Here is a 23,549-nt window from a genome sequence, read left to right on the forward strand (position 1 = left end):
AAATATGTCAATTATGAACTATAATTATTAAAACATTATGGTTATCATATTTCAAAAGACTAAAGTAAAATTCTCATATTGAGTTTAAATAGTTTTATGAAAAGAACTCATGCATTAACAAGGGCACAAGCTAGTAATCAGTACAAATCCTTTAGTATACACATTTGCCATTCCTAAAATCATCAAAAATGTAAATACAAATTAAAATACAGAAAAGAAAAGGAAAAAAAAAAAAAACCGCATACTTCAGATATATGCATATACTTTACTTATCTGAAATGTAAAACTACACCTTATGATATATCTGCAAAACAGTAAGTTCTGTCTTTTACCTGCAGCAATAAATTGGTTGCTAAAGTCCTAAACTTCAGTATAAACGTTACAATTAGGAATTCTGCCAAAAAGAAGGGTATTTTGATTGAGAAAATCAAAACTATTTTCATCTTCATTTATAGAAAAAATAAGTGTAGGGATATGCAGAACATTTCAGAACACCGCCATTATAGTATTAGAATGATATTCACAGTTTATCAGATGAATTAGCATTTCTTCAATTCAAATCATGCAATGCAGAGTACGATGACCTTTTCTTGCTCTTGTAATGCTTACCCTTTGATTTCCGCTTTTTACCACGCACATATACTTTCAACAGCAATGACACAAAACCCAGAAAACAAGCTCCCCATAAAACCATTAGCCAAATCCTGATGGAACTAAATTGGTTTGATGCAGGAGGTGTCAGTAATTCCGGAGAATCATTACTTTCGTTAGAGCTATTTCTTGTGGCATCACTTTCAATAATATTTCGAAACTTCCTATATATCTTTTCCTTGTTCATGACCACCTCATCTAATGTGGCAAGTTTACTGGGATCAGGGCAATTTCTGTTCTTATGATGGAGATACAGAGCATCATTCAGTGTTCTTCCACATTCTATGCTAAGCAAATCTCGATAATACGCATCTTCATTGGTTCTATCAAGATTTGATGGATCAGGAGGATCAGGAAACTTAGCCCAACATTTGTTTACTAAGTCGACATCTCTCCATTTAGCCTTGTCAAAGGTCCAATCTCCAACCTTGAAAACCAATCCATAGTGGAAAACCCTGTAATTGACACCAAGTTGGGGAGCATATCCTGGATACATCATTATAGTGCCATCTATTCGATGCCGCAAATTTAACTGTAGAAATGTATAAATAAAAATAAGCGAATAAACAAAAAAGACAGGTCAATCCTACAAGGGTTCACCGAAGGTTGGGAGCTTGGGACTTAAGTACTCCCCACACTACTTACTTCACATCATATGTAGGTTTATCATTTTAGCAATCATCGAGTTGGGATTGCGAGAAAAATAAAATATAAATAGAATGTTGGGATGGAGAGACAAAAAGGTTGATACTATGGAGGCGTAATGAATAAAAGTAGATACACTTATCATAGCTATCTTTCATTTTAACAGTTCATAGTAGACTTAGTAGTGTGAAGAACATATTGGGCTACCCAAAAAAGGAAAGTGTACAAAATATTTAGAACAGAATATTTGCATGCAACAACTGACATATTTCAAGTTCGGAAACCCTAACACATAATAAAGCCATCTTACTGACGTTAATGATAATAAGAACTCCCAGTCTCAGAATCCAGACTAGAAAGAGAAGGTTGCCCGAAATAATGTTCATGCATAGAAAGTAGAAACTACCATGATTAGTGACTATCATTGGAATATAGAGAACCAATTTAGAGAGGAACGGAAACCACAGGAGGAAAAGTGAAGTTAAACTAAGATGTGCAAGGAATCAGCATAATCCCCTGGCCCCTAGCTGATGTATGCTAGATGAAGGCAGAAGAGTACTATTAATAATCCCTACGTCCACAAATAATCTTCATGTTATGTTTGGAGTGACGCGTATTAAGGATTCTAGTAACATCACATGGGTAGAATGTGAAATTTATCCATTTGAAGTACCAAGAAGATTTTTTGAGGGCATCCTAAAAAAGAATAGGAAGATTATTTGTGGTTGGAGAGACCGAGTACTGTTCAAAGATGTTGATTATATTTATAGATAAAGTTTGTAAGAGTATTTTTGGGAATTTGCATTTAATGGACTGAGAAAACGGAGAGGATGTTTGAGAGGCTTAGTTAAATATTGCAGGAGGCTTGTAGAGGAGAACACTCGGTGATTCCGGTGTCATTTGGCTGCTATGGGAATTTACTTTCCAAGTTCCCATAGGAATTTGTATTTCATGGGAATTAAATTCCTATATTAAATTTATGGGAATTGCATAAAGTTGTTTGGTTGGCATGAAGGAAGTTGCAAATCATGGGAATTTTGACTTACCGAGAGAGGGGTGAGGGGTTGGGTAATTAACTTCCCATGTTTTGTGGGAAGTCACAATTCCCATGATTTTGCAATTCCCCCATTTACACTTATTATTGTCAACCAAAAAACTCATCTTTCAAAATCCCATGATTTCCCACTTTCCCCATTTTCTTTGTGTAACCAAACAACCCCGGGGAAAACATCTAATGGTTAGACTCCACCCCTTGAAAGTGGCTAGACAGTACATGATAATTAGTGATAAAGTTAAATATAGTATCTGGTCTTCCCTAATTCTATGCTTAAATTTCCTTGCAATTCCTAGTGTTCTCATAAAACTTGTTTGCAAATACAATACAAAATTCAATGACATTTAGAGTCATTTCTGTGCAAAACATACCTCAGCTGCCCCAAAACTGTAACCATACATTTCACTGATCCATCCGGCTTCATAGATATCACCAGTGATATTCGTGGAGTAATGTTCTGTATCAGCTCGTACCTCCTGAGTTTTAAGCAGCCAATACATAGAAAATTTCCGGAGATCCTCTATGTGCATTATTATAACACCTCCAACCTTATCACAAGCTTCAGGATTGCGTGTATGGAGCTTTGCAAGTATATTGTCACAGCCAATCAGGTAACTGAAAATCAGATAGAAATAAGCAAGAATGAAATAACCACTTATGATTAATGCTAAATCAGGTGGAAATCCTATAGCCTTACCCATATGGAGCTGAAACTGGACGCCCACGGGCTGCTTTGAATTCCCATGGTGTAATTTCACCTCTCATAATCATATCAGCATCCAGAATTACAATATATTCTGCATCAATCTGTGCATGATTAATCCAATGAACAACTGCAGCTGGTTTATTGATTGCTGGGTACCTATAAAGGCAGACATGATTCTGTATCAAGCTTCTATTTACAAAAAATTGAAATAATTTCAGTCTGAATAATGGTTCACTGGTCAGCTATCCAACTATATATAACACAGGAGGCACCAAGGCTGTATTATTTGGCCTATAATTTTGGAAAAGATTCAACCGTCTGTTGGCTGCTGTTTATGTAGAGGTTAGCGATAAAGATTTATTCAGTGCGGTATCCACATTAGAAAAGAAAAGAACTTCACAGATATTGTTTTGCTTTTTAATAAGCAGAACATAGTCCATATCCTATATTATTGATTGACATCAGTATTTTAACCATGTACACAATACTTGCAGAAACAATTCCTTAGATTATTTTATTATTAATATTTGATTATCAGTATATAATACCTACTTGTATATATAAAGCATTTCTTTTAAAAGTTATACTAAAGACAATATTCAAATAAAACATTTCTGAAATGGCTTAATGCCTTTTGGGCTTCCCACCCAAAAAAAAAAAAAAAAAAAAAAAAAAAAAAAAAAGCATTAAAACTAAATAAGCGGAGATTACAGGAATCTGGATATCCAATATTTCTGCTTAAAAGTCCGAATTCCTGCACACTTTTAAGTCCCTACTTTATATTTTTTTAAAGACAAATCTGCCAAAATGGAAGACACTGGATTAACGAAGTTACATCCCCCTTTTGGAAAAGCACTAGCATTATATTCACTAGCTTGTTTTGCTATTAGTAATTTGTTTGACGTACCTTGGATTAGGAATTTCATTTCCCATTTTGAAAGGAAAGGGTTGTATCATATGTGACACGTGACACCTAATTATATAGGTCCTGTTTGGCAATTAGCTTTTAGCTGTTGGCTAATTAGTTATTTGAGTAAAAGTGTTTGATAAGTAGATGTTAATTTAAAGGTGTTTTAGTGTATAAAATTAACAAAAAAGCTAAAAACTCGTCTTTAAAAAAAGCTCCAAACAAACACTCCAAAGAGCTTTTTGGAATGGTCAAACAATTATTTTTGCTCCAATAAGCTCCTAACCAAACACCTGCATAAAAGTTGTTCGGTTGACATAGCTTGGTTATGGAAATTAATCTCCCATGTTCTTAATCTTCACTCAACGTTACCTCCTTTTCATATTTTAGATGCTTTCCTATACTTTATAAGGTTTCAAAATCCATTTTTGGCAATCCAGTATTCAGTAGAAAAACAATGCAGATCCAAAATGAATGAAAATCCAAAAGATACCTAACAAGTTTCTTGCTTTTTTGCTTGTGTGTTGTTAGACTATAACAATTGGTGTACCGTGACTACCACCACATGTATTTCGCACCCTAACTCACTAGATTCTATAAGAAATGCATGATTCAGCCCTGCTTGTACCCACCTCAACTAGCTTTGTTAGCACAAGCTCTGACTACCCATGCTTCGTTGCTAAAAGATAGGACTGCCCCCTTGAGATCCATACGTCCAATTGTTTTACTTCGTGCTCACAAACCACGCTTACACACAAGGTTTGTGCCCTTACCATCAGAAGGCAAGAGCACGCTGCACAATCCTGAAAAAACCACTTGGACTATGACATATGGCAGTTGGACCTCACTCTCTTAAATCCTGCCCCCCCCCCCCCCCCCCCCCCCCGAAGCTTTTAAATCACATTCCTCCCTCTCATCCCTCCTTCAATTCAAAACTCAATTTAAAAGTAGACAATATATCCTCCATAAATAATTTCAAAACAAGATAACTTTCAAAAATAACCAAATCTCAATTACCTTTTATACTGTATACTTCAATTAATTACAACATTTCTTCCATAATAAAGTATATGGCTGCGAGTGGGTTACTGTGATAATAATTTTTTTAAACAGAGATTATTCTCCAATTATTCATGCATTATCTCCACTCTCCAAACAATATAGCAGCTGAATGATTGTTTTCCAGCCTTTGAAAGCATTAACAGATGAAATTTGTGTAATCTCCAAGCATCATTTGTGTTCTTTGTGAAAAGAAGATACATAACTCGGTTTGTATTCAATAGTGCTAGTGCGGTAACTTACATGGTTGGTTTGTATTCAATAGTGCTAGTGCTACTCAGATATCCCAGATGGCAGTGGTGACTTTGGGCCTAGGCTAATAGGCTTCTTAGTATTTGGAACAGATAATTAACCAATTTAACTCCACTGGATCAGTGAATCCTAATATCCTAACACAAAATCACTCAGCTAATATTCATTGTGCTGATTTGATTATTTCTAAGATGCTGGGATCTAGAGGTTAGAAAGTTCACTCTCAGCCACTAGACCAAAAGGAAAACAGGTGTTTTCTCTAATCCATAAGTGCAAAATAAACTAAGGTCCCTTTTTCATTCAATATAAGACACGAGTCATTGGTTTGAGTATCAAATCACGATTTTCTGCTAGTCATTATAAAACTACAAACAATGACCCTAACCTACTACTTAATTTATCTCTGCACCTCTCTTCCTCTTTTCTATGCTTCCAAGTCCTCCCTCAACCCCATCCCCCTCCTCACCTCCACTGTGGCCAAATTCACCACTCTTTTATTCCCTTCCTATTCTACACCACTAGATTTTTCCATGAGTTTTTCTACCCTCCCTACTGTCACTACCATAGACCACTATTCAAAAAGAAACAGCCACATGATAATCTCACATCAAGCATAGAACAGAATTAATCAACTAGACGTAAGGTTATTTTTAACTTCCAAAAGAAATGAGAAAGTAAGAGCAAAAAAAAACAATAATTACCGATCACCCGTGAAAGGATGTACACTCATGGAAGGAACATAATGAGTTGGAGCCAAATCATGACCACTGTAATGCTTAAGATCTTCATCTGTACAGCTGAGAAGCCGAGTGACATTGCCTGGCTGACCACTCAGACGAAAACTATGCATAAAGCCTACAGTCTGCCAATCAAAATAAGGGGTGCATTCAGTAGAAAAGATAGTATGGATTTTCGGATATGGTTTCCCAGCTTCACCAATCAACTCCTCTTCGTGATCCTTTTCATTTAGCCATCTAATGCCACCAGGATATTTAGGCTTTGTTAGCTCTGCATGTGTTCTGCTCTTCAGGAAACTTAAATATCTGGTCCATTTTGGCTTAGGGCACCCTCTTGCTATGTGGTGATGCAAAAGGGCTTCATTTAGTGTATTCATACACTCTATGCTCAGCATCAGGCCTCGTCTTTTTCCTGGATCAGCTTCAATAACTTTCACCTGCAGAGAACAATATATGCAGATGACACAAAAGAATAATATGTCACTTTTTTAGTGGTGTAATAGGAATAGCCATCAAGTTAAGGGTTGCTAATTATTACATGGTATGTTTATCTAATTTTGCAATTCACGTCAACGTGTCATAATTATATATACTTTCTAAATTTATTTTTGTATTTAATTTTATTTTTAGCCCACCAATGTTTATAAACTGCATTGTTTTCCTTGCCTAAAGTTTTATCAAACCTTTATGTTTTTTACTTTAACGTGCGGAGATTTGGTCAAGAACTACCAATTAAAGGGCGTGTTTTGAAAACAACTACGTATTTTATTTTTTTATTTTTTTTAAAGAAGTACCACAAAGTTGTAAAAAATTTAAGTAGCACTACCACTCTAATAATTCTAACTAGAATATTCGGCATGTAGGTTTCATTTTTTACCTTTAACTCATAAAATAACCATCTAAATTACCCTTCATCAAGGTAAAAAGTGAGACCCAAATATCGGAGAGATTCTAGCTAAAATTGTTAGAGTGGTAGTGTTATTTAAACTTTTTGTAACTTTGTGGCAGTTTTTTTTACAAAAAATTATTAGGTATTTGTTTTTAAAACACGTGCTTTAATTGGTACAAAATTTCCTTAACGTTTTAACCACTCTTTTAAAACTTTCTTATATTTTATTCTTGGTTCTTTTAAAACTCCCTTAATATTTCTTAAATGCTTTTTCGTTTACTTACTTTACTCACCTTTTTTCAAACTCTTTTAAATTATTATTTTGTTATGTCTTTTTCTTTATATCATATGATTTCTTATGAAAATTCATGTTAGCCGGCCCCAAATCATTTTGGGACTAAGGGCCTGTTCTCATTGACTGAACTCAGTTGAACTGCGTGGCTTGAAACTGAAATGAAATCAATATTTTATAAGAGAAGGAATTTAGGAGCTGAGCTGAACTGAATTGAATTTCAACGTATGAGAACAGGCCCTAAGACATTGTTGTTTTTAATGTTTGTTCTCTCCCTTATCTTCTCACTCCATAAATTAAAACTTCACATACACCTTGAAATGAGTAATTTAATTATAAATAAATAAAAAAAAGAGTGATTATAGAAAATAAAAGTGGGTAGTTCTTCCACAATAAAACATCTATGTGAAGAAAAATTCCTAAAAATGCAACTTAAACCAAAAACAAACAAACAAACTCAACTTTGTTCTTTAGTAGATGTGTACCAAGGAACTAGGGAAGCACTATACTCATGAGACTTGGCTAAAATAAATTACAATGAAAAGGGCCCTTCTTTTGCAAGTTTAAATGTACTCTTGAGATGTAATACCCTAAAATTTTTCTACTTTAAGTTTCGGGACTAAACTTGTTTTAAGGAGGGTAGATTGTAATACCCTAAAATTTTCTAATTTAAGTTTCGGGGACGAAACTAGTTTTAAGGAGGGTACATTGTAAAACCTGTAAATTTTGTATCTTATAAAGTGTAAATATCAGATATTATTTCGTATCTTTTATTTTATATCCTATTATTTGATAGAGGTTTAAAACCCTATTTTTAATTGAAATAGGATTCTATATTTTTAAGGGTATATAAACTATTATAACCCTATTAAATTGTTGATGCAAAAATATTTGTGCAGCCGTGTGTTTGGTTTTTATTGTTATTCATATTGATTTGTTCTTTGCGGTTGTGGGTGAAAGTCTATCCATTCATACTTAGCTTCCACCAATTTATGCACATAACATCATCATTATCTATGATGATCAAATATTGTTTTTAATCATTGCCAAGAAATAATATTTGGCATGAGTCGGATACTTTGACACCACAAGATCAGCAATCCTTTAATACTTTTGTAGCCGAAGGTAATCACACTACGGTAATTAATTTTTTTTATTTGTTTGATTATAAATTGTTAGTATTAATTGTACTCCGTATTGTTATGTGTAAATTTTATAATGTGTGAATTATATATGATCATGATTTATATATATACATGATTAGTGTGTGGTATAATATGATTCTAATTGCCGTATTATTTTGTGATATTGATTGATTGTGTTATTTTTCTAGGGTTTTTAATATTGTTTCTATAGGGAGTATTTGTTTGGTTTAGGGTTACTAGTGCAGAGTATTTTTTTTGGTTGTGAATTAACTATTTTTGGGTGCTAGTATTATTTCCTTAAGAGTTGAGATGTTTTTGAATTGAATTGTTGTATTATTTGGGAACTTGTGCCATTGTTGAGTTATTATTATTAGATTGTGAATTATTATTTGATTGAGATCAAAAGGTTGAGAATGATTATTTTGTTCTTGGTTTGAGGCTCGGCGTTATATAACTTAGTCCTTGGCATGTTGGTAAGAGGGTAATAATCATGAGTTAAGAATGAGGTACAATCTTTATTTATATTTTTTTCTATGGTCCCCTACAGTGGGAATTGGCCCGTATGTGGTCTGGTTCAAGGTGTTTTTCTAGTTATTGAAAGTATTCAAATTTATATACTTGTTGGTTTGTTATTCGAATTACCCATGTCCAAGGCTAGGTATAAAACAAAGAACATGGCACATTTATGGGACAAATGAGTTGAGTAAAGGTTTGTATTATTATTCGAGGTTGAGTTGATAAAGGTTATTTTCAGAGTACAATGTGTAATGTAGTTTCGAACTACATTGTTTAATTGATCTAGTAATGTTAATTATTATATTATTCTTTGTATTCTGATATGTGGTGATTACTCGACGTGTGTGTTATTTTGTTTTGCTACTTGTGTTTGCGGCCACGTCTTTTTCTTATGGTGGCCCTGCGACGATCTATTTTGGAATTTGTTCTTAATGGTGAGCAGTCAAGTTTGTCTAAACAGGTTGATCAAGTGGTCATAGCTAAAGGAGCTCAAGTGTTTCGAATAGTATGCTGTCATGAGTTTGTAAATTTGTATAAATAGCTCACCTAGATTTATTGGGTTGTAATTATTGGGATTTTTGTAAGTCTTAATGCTCGACAGGTTGTTGAGTGTGGCGGTAATACCTCCGATTTAGGAGTATGCTTCCGCAATTTTATTTAAAGGTTGTTTATTTTTCCTTTAATTCTTATTTATTTTCGGTTAGTAATCGGGGGTGTTACATGAGATCTTACAATTCTTTCGAGATCCACCCCACATCATGGGGTTGGCCAATGTAAGTGATACTAACTCTTCCGCTAAAAACAATTATGGTGTTCAACTTAACTTTTTTTGTACAAAGGCATTTTAAATCCAATCATTAAAAGTCTTGGACTTATGTTTTCAATCAATAAATCATTAATCCTATAAGCGGAGTCGGGTAAATAAACTAAAAGTGATTATTCCGTATAGTCATTAACAAAAATCTTCCTCCTCCGCCCCTTACGATGAAATAACTCATTCTCATGCAAATCTATATGCTTCATATTCTTCCTAACTTCTTCTATTGATTTTCAATCTCCCACTTTATTGTCTAACCTCTCCATGGTCTAACTCTTCCACTCTTCATACCAGTGCATCGTCAGGTTTCCGTTTTACATGCCCGAACCAACGCAGAAGATTCACTTAGATGGTTTGCAATGACTGCGACACCCACTTTCTTGTGAATAACCTCATTTTTTATTCTATCTCTTAGAGTGTTCCCACACATCCATAATAACATGTGAATTACCGTAAGGTCCGTAACCTCCATCTGCAATGCCTCCTCCCTTGTCTGACCTCTTGGATTTATGTTTTCAGATTGATAGAAATAATTACAAAGAAAGTTTTAACAATCATTTTATTTAATTGAGTAAAAAAAAGAGTTTAATCATATTATAATGTTTAATCAATTCGGATACTTTGCAAAGGGAAGCAGTAAAGACAAGGCTTAGAATTTTTGGTATGAATTATAAAAAAAATAAGGAAAAATTGAAACCAATAATCCCACATTTGGGTCATCTTCTCAAAACAATCTCACCTTAGCGTTTTTTGGAAATAATCTCACCTTTATACCCCATATTTTTAAAACAAACCATTTACTTGTTAGTGAAATTGGTAACCTGTTTAGAAGGTATTTTGCCAGGTGTTGTTTTCTAATTGGTTATTTTTATTTTTTTTATTTAATTAAATAAAGGAATAAAAAATAAAACAAAAGTAATAACCCTTCTTCCTTCCCCCGCCGAGCTCCTCCCTTGCACCGTCGGATTCACCACCACCACATCCAGCAAAACAAAAACAAAAATCCCCCTTCTCGAACCCCCACCACAACACTCCCCAGCCGGAATGTGGCCCTTCCCCTTTCTTCTTCCTCGATTCAGGGTCAGTTGCTGAGATTTCTCCATCTAGAACCTCTTCCAAGATTCTTCAGTTGTTTTATCTAATTTTAATTAGTGGTATGTAATTTGATCTGTAAAATGATTTTGGATTGTTTTCGGTTGAATTATGAATGGATGAGATTTTTTATATGAAATTATGAGTGGTTTAATAATTTTGAATTCTATGTATTGTTGGGGTACTCTACTATGAATAGAGTGAATGGGGGTTGAATTTTGATTTTTATGGTGTTTTGAAGGGGTTTTTTTTTCCCCCCTTCTTCCTGGGTTTTAATCAAGGAGTTAGCTTGCTGATTGGATTGAATGGGTTTGATTGTTGAATTATTGAGATGATGCATTGTTGAATTGACATGAATTAATTTAATCGGTAATGACTAGGAAAAAATCGATTCCCCTTCCCTGTCAAACGACAACCAGTGCGTAACTGGTGGGCTCAAGTGGAAATTTGGGGTGGTGATGAGGATGGGGTTAAGGTTCGGTTCAGGTGATTGTGGGTGGTTGGGTTAGGGACAGTTTAGTTCAGATGTGGGGGTGAGCGGTGGTACCCATGGTGGTGATGGAGGGGTTGCCATGAAAGAAGGTGAAAAGAAATAGATTAAAGAAAAAAAAAATTACCTGTTGAACCGGTTGTAAGTAGAAAGGCTCATTTTGATAATATGGGAAATAAAGGTGGGATTATTTCTAGAATACGCAAAGGTGGTATTGTTTTGAGAAGATGAGGCAAAGGTGAGATTATTAGTTTCATTTTTTTCCAAAAAATAAAATAAATAAAAAAATATTCCCTCCACATTCACCATATTATAATGTTTTGAATTTCAAAATGTCCAGAAACAGGTAAAAACGCTCCAGAAATGACATGCTAGAAATTGCAAAATTCTGATACACAGAAAGTGCCACTGGAATGACATTTTAAATCACGTAAAGAATAAGAATATGTTTCATTACCACAGACATCTATGAAAAGGAGGAAAACTAGAAACCCTGTCCATCAATTGGAATCCAACAGACTGTTCTGTATTCTAGATTCTCAGCCTACTTTAGAGTTTAGAATTACTTCTCCAATCCATATGCACTGAAATCAATATGGCAGGCCTAATGGTTTAGATTGTTCCTGAAGAAAAACAATGAGAGACAGGAAGTTGGCCTCTCAATAATTTTTTATCATCACTTCTTTCACCTCAACATATGACATATTAGACATGAATCACATGATTGCCTCCTAGACTGCCATATAGAGAGAGACAATCTCTCTCTCTCTCCTCTACCTATCTATCCATAAGACTCCTATTCATGGGAAGCTGATGATGCCATGTGAATGCTTAAACCAAGAATCAAATAAACGAAAAGGATCCAACTCGAGTAATGGTCTCTAGGCACTTCATGTTCCACAATCACCCATCATGACCCAAGAAACTTTCTCCAGTCCAATGTCTCAAGATATTTCTTATTGTTGCTTCCATTTCAATATAAAACTAGATATGACTTATTTAAATATGACTAATAAATAAGCCAAACTTAAATTTACAGAAGTTATGAAATGGTGATATTCAAGCATGGCAGACATAATGATGATGGAGCCATGGAGGAAAGTGAGAAAGACAATAAGCAGTGATGGGAGGGCAATGGTGAAGTTGTGGGGGAAAAAATGACAGTGGTTGAGGTTGATAGATTAAAAAACGGTCTTTGTAAAAATATACACTGTAGTTGATAGCCCAAATTCTTAAAAAGAGATAACTCTCAATTCTTAATGTAAAACAAACCAAAATTAATCAAATTCCTTTCTTAATCCCTTTCTTCCTGTTTCTCTTACTTGACCAAGTATAAAATTAAATTAACCATTGGACATAATAATCTTAATAAAAAATAATCAATAAAGGACCCTTACATAAAAATCATTTTTAGGCTACACAATTATAAAGCCACAAAAAACATAGAGCCACCAATGAGAATTCCAAAATTATGGAAAACCATGACAATATATTCCTTAGAGCAAAAAAATCTGTCAAAATCACCATCTCAATTATTCTTTCACTCTCTCTACTACATCATAGATTCATAATCTCTTTTTGGAACCTCCACTCTGGAGTCTAGACTAACTTTGTCTGAAGGGAGATTTTTCCCAACCACCCACCAGGTTCACCACTCTTAAGGATAGAAACAATTTTACTTACACCGCCATCCAAGTGATACAATTGTTTGAAGGCAACCATTCACGCCTCATTCATAGCCTCTAAGAGACTGGAGAGATATTAGTGGCATACTTTTCACTTCCCCGTACATATTGCATATCCCCCTCTATATCTAGATTTTATATAAAATCCCGATATGAGTTCATATGAAAAGTTTACTTTCTTGTAAGAAATTATTTCATTTTTTTAACGGTGAGATGAAACCAAAAAAATTCTAAATTTGACAATGGATCAATTTAAGAATTTCGTTAAGTGAAGTGAAGATTTGTACTCCTCTCTCTCTGCATAATCTCTTTTCTAGGAGAGGTGTGTGGGTGTGAGAAATACATGGGTAAAGTAAGAGACTCTCTCTCTTCCTTAACGTACCAAATTCTGCATAATCTCTTTTCTAGGAGAGGTGTGTGGGTGTAAGAAATACATGAGTAAAGTAAGAGACAAGGTATAAAAAGGTGGTTGGTTGTAAGAAGAGGTGGATAAATTGAGAGACTGACAGAAAGTATAGGGTAAAAGGGATAATATAATATAGTACGCTTGCCAAAAATAAAACAAAGTAGAAAAAGGCAAATTTAAAGAAAATAAATCAAATATTAAAAAGATTTTCTTAATAGAAGAGAGTTACGTAGGAAATGGGAGTATTTATCAGTTGCTAACAGGCGAGCAAAACCTGTTTAATCTAATCAAAACTAAACCATAAATTACAAAATGGTGATTTAAAATTTTCATTTCCACATTGAATTTCTTGCCACGACTTTAAAGTTCAAAGGGGATGGAGTAGTGCCTATCACCCAATTTATTAATGAAAGAAGAAGAAAAATAAATTATATCCAACCTATATGTTTTAACAGCCCACAACACATTCTCTTTCGATGAAAGATTTACAGATCACGCATTAAATGGTTTACATCTTTTAAATTCGTCAAGAAAATATATAATCAAGATTAATTATATGATAATGAAAGTGAAAATCAATTAATAAAAAAATTGGAAACCAGTCTGGAATGGTATTTAATCAAAGATTAAGATTTTTCAATTTACTACTTCTCTCTTCAAAATCAAGATCATCCATTGATTTACTTATAAGATTATTCATAGCATTACTATAACTCTTATTTTCTCCTATTCACGGTGAGTTGATATCTATAAGAAAAGTTTACCAACATAGTCAACATACTAATTATTCCCTCCCGATGGTGTTGAAATTTCCAATTATCTAAGGAAGTCCTCAGTACTACATCTACAATACGAGCAAGAACAAAATTCATAGTAATAATAGTATTATTTATGTCAATGATTATCATTACTGGTGAGTTGAAAAAAGCTCTATACTGCACTTTAAACAGAAAGATCAATACACCTATAAGTATACATAATCTCAGTAGTACCTCTCTTGGATAAGGCGGTTCAGGAAAGAGCCGTCCACAGTCATAAACAATTCCATCTTGGTGATGATCTAGCTTGGTAAAAGACCAGTTCCCAACTGCAAATGGCAAGCCATAATGCAAGAGAATTGGCTCAACACCATCTCTTGGAACATAACCAGGATAGATCATCAGGTCATTAGTAATTTTATGGCTGAGTCCAACCTGATAAGAAAATGAAAGTATTATAAGCACAAAAATAATAATTGCCCAAGTATCCAGAGAACAGAAAACAGAAAATTGGGTATGACTTACTTCTGCAGCACCAAATGAATACCCATACATTTCACTGATCCATCCCGTACCGTCTATATCACCAGTTATATTTGTTGCCCAATGAGCCCTATCTTCTCGCACTTCCTCAGATTTAGACAGCCAAAATGGAGCCACTGCTCTAAGGTCATCAATATGGAAAACCAGCAACCCCCCAACCTTGTCACATAGCTCTGGGTGTTTTGTATGTAACTTGGCCAAAATATTGTCACATCCAATTAAATACCTGATGGAATATATCAGATTATGGTCACATACATACCCAAAAGCCGAAAGTATGGGAGCTTAAATGAAGAAATTATCTGATATGTTTGGAACATACTGAGCCAACTATGAGCAAGAGCATCGAAGTCCTTGGTGCAAGGGTGAATAAATTTATTTAACATGTAACCTCGAAATTATCAAGAGCCGAAGGGCAGCAATACATCAGAAAACATTTTTACAAACATTTAGGTACACTCGATGTACATTAATTTTATCGGTCATCAAACATCACTGATATATAGGATAACATTTTAGCAGTTGTTAACTTCTTACTTTTTATAGGGAAACTTTTAACCTATTAAATATTTAGTGTATATCAAGAGGTACATTTTAAGAGAAAAGTTTTTGAAAGGATTATATAATTACCTTAATACATTAAAGTTAATATTTACATGGTAGATATATTTTAAAAAGAGCAATTAAAAACATAAGTAGTTTTTCTATATATCGAATTAACTTTTAATTATACTAGAACATCTTTAGACTTTATGTAAAAAATGAATTGCACATACCTTATTTAAAAGTATGTCAACATTAAGACTCTTGTTTATGATAGAAGTGCCAACAATAAACAGAATTCACTTCCAACCATTAAAAAAGCACCCTCTTCCCAATTTTATATGTTTGCAAAGCATCAATAAGGAGTGAAGAAGTGTCCATACATGTCCTCACTCCCCGTGTACTTTCACCACTATAAGGTGATAACTGAGCTGGCATCTGATCAAATTATTAGAAGCCAACCACCTAGGCAAGTAGGCAACTAGCATAATAAGTGCAAGAAGCCAAGGAAATCCAAACCCATTTGGTGTAATAACTACTAAGATTGTTTTATGTATTTGTTATCATAATTATAAAATCAGTAGGATTTTGCCATAATTCCACAAAGGCACAAAGGAACCCAATTTAGAAGATTGATTCCAAAAGCAAGACACAAAAGCTACAGGATGAAAACTTCAACAGCATAATTCTGAAGGGTTTTAGATCCAAGCTTGCTGTTATAGAAAGCCAAATCATTCTGAAGAGTTAATGGAAGCCATCAATGAAGAAAGAATCAAAGGGGACTACACTAACCCTTCCTAGAAAATGAACAGAAGAAAGGAATGGTAAAATCTGTATTACATCATAGCTGATGTGGGGGCCTTGGACTTGGTTGATTTGGAGACCTTAGAGGATGTCATGATAAATGGGCTTCATGGAGGCTTCTTAAGGTGTAGTATGGTTGAGTCCTAAGTAGTATGTGAAGAATTATTTCATCCTTCGTCTTCTCTATCGCAACTGAGGGGTCAGGTAAAGTTCTTCTACCAGAGTAGTATGTGAAAGAGTTTTTCTTCCCCCAATTACCAAATTAGGCACGATTCTTGGTGGTTGAGCGAAGCTATTTCCTGTGTGAATTTCTTAAATTTACTTACGAAGATTTATAATAGGAAAAACACATATAATAACAAATCCTAGATATTATCATTGAGCTAGAATTTCTCTCACATGTTGAATCTTTGTGAGCATTCTAATCTTGGCGACAATCTCAATCTTATCAAACTTTGTGTAACATCAATTGAAACCTTTGATTTCATTAAACCTTTTTGATTAATAAGTCATATATTAATCTATACTGCATTTGTTTGATTTATTACCCCCGCCCCCCTCCCAAAAAAAAAAAAAAAAAAAAAAACAAAGTCATTGAGTGAGCAACTTTATGATATATGGATTGGATTTTTAATGATTACACACACCAGAGGGTTATTTAAAATCTTCCACACTGGTGAAAAATGAAATATAAGCAATTACTTAAGTTGATTAGAAAATGATAAGATGGAAAATGGTTTGAGAAGCTCCACTTAGCTAGTTATTACTGCCTTAGAAAAAATGGATTATAATAATCAAACCATTGGGAAGTATGCTTAATATAGTCCCCTTTTTCGATTAACTAAGAAAAATCCTAGATTTTTCGAGTATCTTTTTCTAACAGTCCTAATGACCAGTGACCGGTTTCAAAGATTTATAATATTTAACTAGCCTAATTAGCTTCCAAACACATTTATTTAGGCACATGTCACTATGATATTGGCCATACTTTCTTTATTTACTAATATTATCTTCATCCTTTCTCTCTCCAATGGTATAAAATCTCGGCCGCATCACTGCATTGTAAAGGAATTTGAGCTTATCGTAGCCGATATATTAGGCCACAACAGTCGTACTCCATCCGCATTGCCCGCGAAATGACTATGTGACCATACCGCGATTGTGACCACATCCAAGATTTAAGACCACATTCTCTCCTCTCTTCCCTAATCTTCTACCTTTTGTCTCCCACCATGACGACACCACCAAGTCCTAGTTCATTCCTCATTATACATATCTTTCACTGTACTCCAGACTTAGGATATGTTTAGTTCACATGATCTATCCCTGTTTTTAGTTTTGACCAAACTTTGACCTTAGTTGTACACTAATCTGTAAATTAAAAACATCAAATGAGATGTCATTAGAATCATATTAATATTAAATATGAAAATTTCTTAACTTTTTTAACAATGGAATTAAAGATATTTAATGAAAATTAAACGCAACTAAAAAGACATACTGATTTGGTGTGATCTAATTATTTATGCAATAAGCTAATACTAATTTAAACTGAACATAGCCTTAATAACTAATTGAGTAATACATTGCTTGCCAACTGTCATACTTATATATATAATGCTGAGACAAATGAAAGAAAGAAGTATATAAAACAACCTATATCACATATATAACTAGTTTTTGGGTTCGTTCTACACACGGGCAATGCATGAGTTATTATTTATGCTGAAAACATAACAAATTTACATTACAAATGCATGATGGTTACATAATACTTCATACTGAAGACCAAAACCCTTGTTATAAATTTACATTTCTACATCAAATATAAAATCTCTCTTCACCAAATTTATTTCTCTTAGAGCACTCTAAATATCTTGAAAGTAATGGCCTTATGACATGCAAGCAACACCATATAATCGAATTTCACAAATACTCTTACACCTGTCCCTTTCCTTATTATTCAAGTTTTCCTTCTTTGTTACCTTTCCATTCCAATCATCATGATTGTTGCATTTTGCATAGGTCTTTAAAGATATTTCTATGTCTATATTTTGGGGGGCTTGTTATTAAGGTGAATGAAAAAGGTTTTCTTAGAAATTTATATTAGGAAAGGGATTAGAGGAAGATGATAAAGGGTTAATGAATTAAATAGTAAATTCAATTAAATTGATTTTGAAAGATGGAGGGAGATAAGGAGAAGATTAAGGGAATTCAATTTGTTGAATTAAAGGGTAGAGCTTACAAAAATTTAAAGGGTTATTGAAAAATAAAGGGGGCAGCTAAAGAATTTCCACCAAAACTAATGATGATTAAAAACATAAACAAGGCCAATTAAAGAAAAAGAATGTAAAGAAAGGTAAAAAGAGAGGAGACACGTGGCAGAATAAGTTTGTGTTTTTAAATTCTAAGCATAGAATAAGTATTTTCCAATTACTGCAAATCCTCAACAACATTTAACAACAAGGTGGGGGCGAGTGGATTAGAGGAAAGAGAATGATTCTAGACTTGGATCTGTGTCAAGGAGGGGAATAAAATGATTGAGACTGAGTTTGTAGCCAGGGAATATGGAGGATAATTCTCATGGAACTGGATAATTACGAGTTGATTTTGATGGAACAAAGAAGTGTGGATGTTTGTGTTAATGGGGATCAATCACAGCCATGACTTTGATGGAACAAAGAAGTGGTGGATGTTTGTGTTAATGGGGATCAATCATGGCCATGACTCCGCTTAGATAATTCGATTGCTTGTTCATCAATATCATGACTACATTATAATTTGAGAAAAATAGGTGGATGATGAGACAAGGGTGGTGTCATTAGCGGAGGTGTTATAAGCGGAGAGTAGTAGACAAAATACAACTTTTATTTTATTTTATTTTTGTGTAAAAAAGGTATATCTTAGCGGCTAAAGAGGTCTTTTCAGGTAAAGGGACATTTAAAGAAGATACCCAAGAAAAAGTGGGATTAGTCTTAGTCAATTGAAAGTGGGAGTATTTTAAGCAGACCGACCAAAGGTTGGAAAGTATAATTCAATATTTCCGTTGCTTTATTTTTGGATCTGCTAATTACATTTAACTAATTAACTGTTTGAACAGAAACTTGTTTAGAAAAGATGACAAGTTTAGATTTCCAGAATAAATTAAGAGTGAGACGTTGGGCGGTACACTGGTCTAACACTAATTCGACCAGTAAACCAGATCAGTCTTTTTGGTGGACTGGACAGCAATTCCAATTAGCTATAAAATTAAAATTTCTTAAGTAGACAAGTACTGTAGTAGACAATAGACATATATATATTGTCATTCAAAAAACAAATAAAAGAGCAACATCTTACTTCAACAGTCATAAATTCTTAATGGGGAAACAAAATTTGTTTCCAATAAGATTCCAAAAACAATAACTCACATGATTTCCATAGTAGGATTTTAAAAAAAAAATCCTCACTGCTCATCAATCACTTATCCCAATGGAAAATTAAACCTTGCACTATAGACTTATAATTGGTTGAGATGACTCAGCAATGTAAAAGATTTATAAAGAAGTCTTATAGACAACATACTCCCTCCGTCCCACTTATAAGTGCCTGTTTTCCTAATTAAGTGTCCCATATTAAGTGCCAATTTTCTTTTAATAGATTTTTTTTTGGACCTTTATACCCTTATTTTAAAATTTAATTCCCCAATAATTATTACATTGTACTTGGTTTCTTTTATTGGTTTGTACTTATGCATGTAAAACAAAATAAGTAAATGAGTTGGCAAACACTTATCATTGCTTTTAAGAAAAATTTACTTGCTTTATCCATTTTCATTAAAACATGCGAAATACAAGAAATGAGCATTTGATAAAGGGATGGAGGGAGTAGTAGTCAATGATAAAAAGACAGCACGAATAAAGGGGATTGAAAGAAAAATTGAAGAAGAAAGTATAAAAATGAGATAGCAAGAAAAGGAAAAAAAAATGGATAAAGAATAGAGGAAATGGGGGTTTCTGAATTTTGGGAAACAAAAAGAACAGCAACTGAGAAAAAATAAGTACCATTGCTCACTGACCATCATAGAGTTTTACAGAAATCTAGTCACTGATCTGGACTGGAATATTCAGTTTTTTTTCTGGACTGGACCAATTACCCCGAATCCAGGTATTTGAAGCACCTGAGACCAGTCTAGTATGGTTCATAATTCAGGTTCAATTACAGGTCTGGACTGGATTGTGCACAATCCAGGGCATCATTCCTAAAGTACTATAGGAGTCCTTTTATTCATCTAAATCCAAACCTGTTTGCTGAATTTTTTTGTTTTATGGTTCATATTCCAAATTACCCTCTAAATATAGTTTCAAATAATTGGTAGTTGACTTCATCTTTAGGCACTTCAGGTAAGCTAATTATAGTATCAAAATTATCTGCACCTTCTAGAAGTGAATGATCTGTTTAACATTATGCCAAATAGTACATTTATAATTTTGATGTTTCTTCTAATGATATACTTTACCACAACTTCTGTCAAGCACTCAAGCCTCAAACAGATGTCAAAAAGAATGCAAGAACAGTAAAGTAAAGCAGATCATAACCAAGAAGTGTGAGTTAATTATCCATACCCATAATATTGAGAAACAGGCCTGCCTTTCTCAGCACCTAATTCCCAAGGTACTATTGGCCCTCGGATGATCATGTCAGCATCTAAAATTACAACCCAATCAACATTCCTAGCATCCTCACTATGCTGGAGCCAATACAAAACCCCAGCGGGCTTGTTAATAGCAGGGTACCTAGGCAATAACAACATTCACCCTTAGTTTCAGTATATCATGATTCCAGGAGAGTTAGAAGAAACCAAAAAGAAAATTGATAAAATGCAGCAAAACTGGAAAGCAACAAAAGCAAATTAAGCACATTTATAGACAATATATGTGTGCACGCCATAAACCTATAAGTATACACAATGATGTGGAAGCCATCAGTTCGATTAATTCCAAACCCCAATCTTATTTACTCAACTTCTACTCATCACAATATCCTTATTAACACATTTTTGTTTAAGTAGATTCCAAACCCTCAGTAGGAATCTCAAATCTTTTGATTTACAATATGAATGAAATGGAATTGCACAGGGAAACAGGACACTCCATTAATTGATGTGCATCATAATATATGAAAATGCAATGCATTGATCTCTTGCTTTCTTAACAAGCATATCCAATAAGCAAATATAAGTACAACACAATCTCTCTATACAGAAATAACAGTCACATACTCACACACAGACTACTTTAGGATATTCACAAAAAAACTTTGTGACCTTTTGTAATATATTATTGTACTCTGATGAGATTTTCCAATGTGCCACTACCTAAGCTGATTGATTGGAACTTATCTTTTGGGACCGGAGAGGAGAAGATAGAAATTATCCGCCTATTTTGAAATATCATTTCCCATTTAGGGTTAGAATAAGGTGGCAACAAATTCCGTTAGGATTACAAAACAAGCTCAAGAACTCAACACCAACCAGATAGTTGCTTAATTAAAGCACAATCCAGTGCCTTGCCCTATCTGACCAAGGAAGTTGCTTTTTAATTAGACCCTTGAATTGAAAAGGATTACCCAAAGACTAATTACTTTATAACAAAAGAATAGCAAATAATATCCAATTTCTTATTAAAGATAAACAAATTTATGTTAATCATCCATATTTCAGCTGTTTATACGGTGGCTACCAATGAGCACTCAACCAATTAATTAAGATCAATCCAAGTACATTACTTATACTCATCATACAAACAATTGCAACTGAGGAGTAAATGGCAATTAACATAATCATTATTCAATAATAGCATTGTGGTGGTACCCAGATCAAATCATGTCTATGTCACTGTCTTTTGTAACGGCCCCTCAACCCGAAAAAAAAAAATAATAATAAGAATAGCAACTGACAAAAAACTTGCCAAAGACATTATAAAAGAAGGTAATATACCAGTCACCAGTTCTTGGATGTCTGCTCATAGAAGGGACCTCCATAGTCGGAGCTAAGTCGAAACCTCGATACCGTTTCTTCTCCTCCTCTGTGCAGCTCAGAAGCCGGGTAATCGGCCCCGGGTGACCCGATTTCCGGTAACTGTGCATAATTCCAACTGTTTGCCAATCGAAATAATCGTTGCATTCTGTTGAGAATAATGTGTGGATTCTCCAAGGAGCTTCCCCAACTCTGTACTCCTCTGAAAGCCCTATTGTACCTAAACTCAAAAAAGTTACCAAGAACACCAAAATCTCCATAAAAGACCTCATTGAAGTCAAGGAAATTGATTCAGAGATCTGTTTATCATGGTCTATTATTTGAAAAATGTCCAAAAATTGAATAAAAATTGTGAATGAAAACATGCAAGTAGTTGAATACAGAATTATACAATTTAGGATGATCGTGATTTATGAATATAAAATTTTCGTGGGTTTTGGGTAAGAAAATTGAATTTGTCAAAAAATCAAAAAAAAATTGAAATGTTGTTGGATTGGAACAAGGGGTTGTTGCCCTTATTGTCTTACTATGATTTCTGTGATCAAGTTTATATTTTGAGGTTTATTTAATTAATGGGTTGAAAATGATGGAATGATTGATTAATGAATGAATTGTCGTGTTCTTCAAAGGGTTGACATTTGAACAAGAAAAATCGAAAAGTGTGACTTTGTGAGCTTTCAACTTTTCTTTGAGTTTTCTGAAAACATGAGCATGATCCTTACTGTACTGTTTTGATTTACTAGTATGAAAAAGTTAAAGTGTAACATACTGAATCACCTGACATTTTCGTAAATAAATCAAAGAGCTTTCCCCGGTTAATATTATTTTGGGTGTTTTTTGGTCGCTCGGGAGAGTTACGTCACCAAGACTGATTCCACGCGGTCTGTACCTGTAAACACACAGGCTTCGGTTGGTAGGAGCTCCGCCTCCGACGTTCAATTTAATATTGGTCGTAGAAGATGAAAAGGTGCGGAAAAGGTAAAAGTGAGATCTTTTCGGATTCCGAAATCAGGTGTTTTCTTTGATGTAAGATAATGTAGGTATGTTGTAATAAATGAATGTGTTCCCAAAATGGGGAAATCTCCCTATTTATAGGATCATGGGAATACGCGCTCATTAGGTCATTCTAACCTAATGGATTGCGCTGCTTTTGCAGCTTTTATCGGGAATTGGGCCTTGAAGGCCGTCATTCCATTTGTTGGACCTTTTTCAAATAGGTAGGTCATGGTAACAAACAGTTCACCTTCGATTAAAGTGACGGGGATGCCCCCGTTTTAACCTACCCTTCTATAAATAAGGTTTTACCCACCCCCCCCCCCCATCTCCCATCTTTGACCATTTCATAAGTCTAGAGACAGAAAGATCGAGAGAGACAATTTTCTAGAGAGACACACACTATTACTGAATGTAGCTGCTTTCCAAAATAAATTTTGTCTGCAGCGTTCGTGGACACAACCGCTCACCGTTTGAGGCAATTTTTTCAGAATTTAATCAGAGGTAACTGTCTCTCCTCTTCTCAACACTTTCAATTTTTTTCCATTT

General features: G+C 34.1%; 1 protein-coding gene across 1 annotated transcript; it reads right to left on the minus strand.

Annotated features, from left to right (window-relative positions):
- Nucleotides 1-229: 229 nt before the first annotated feature.
- Nucleotides 230-22,649, minus strand: LOC110738985 (peptidyl serine alpha-galactosyltransferase-like). Its single transcript, XM_021919425.1, has 8 exons — nucleotides 21,969-22,649; nucleotides 20,596-20,766; nucleotides 14,627-14,870; nucleotides 14,336-14,536; nucleotides 5,976-6,448; nucleotides 3,048-3,212; nucleotides 2,722-2,965; nucleotides 230-1,183 (listed from the first exon to the last, which is right to left on the minus strand). The coding sequence occupies exons 1-8, from the start codon at nucleotides 22,370-22,372 to the stop codon at nucleotides 551-553; spliced, it is 2,535 nt and encodes an 844-aa protein (XP_021775117.1). The 5' UTR covers nucleotides 22,373-22,649; the 3' UTR covers nucleotides 230-550.
- Nucleotides 22,650-23,549: the final 900 nt, after the last annotated feature.

The sequence above is a fragment of the Chenopodium quinoa genome, unplaced genomic scaffold (assembly GCF_001683475.1).
Source record: "Chenopodium quinoa cultivar QQ74 unplaced genomic scaffold, ASM168347v1, whole genome shotgun sequence".
NCBI classification, from domain to species: Eukaryota; Viridiplantae; Streptophyta; class Magnoliopsida; order Caryophyllales; family Amaranthaceae; genus Chenopodium; species Chenopodium quinoa.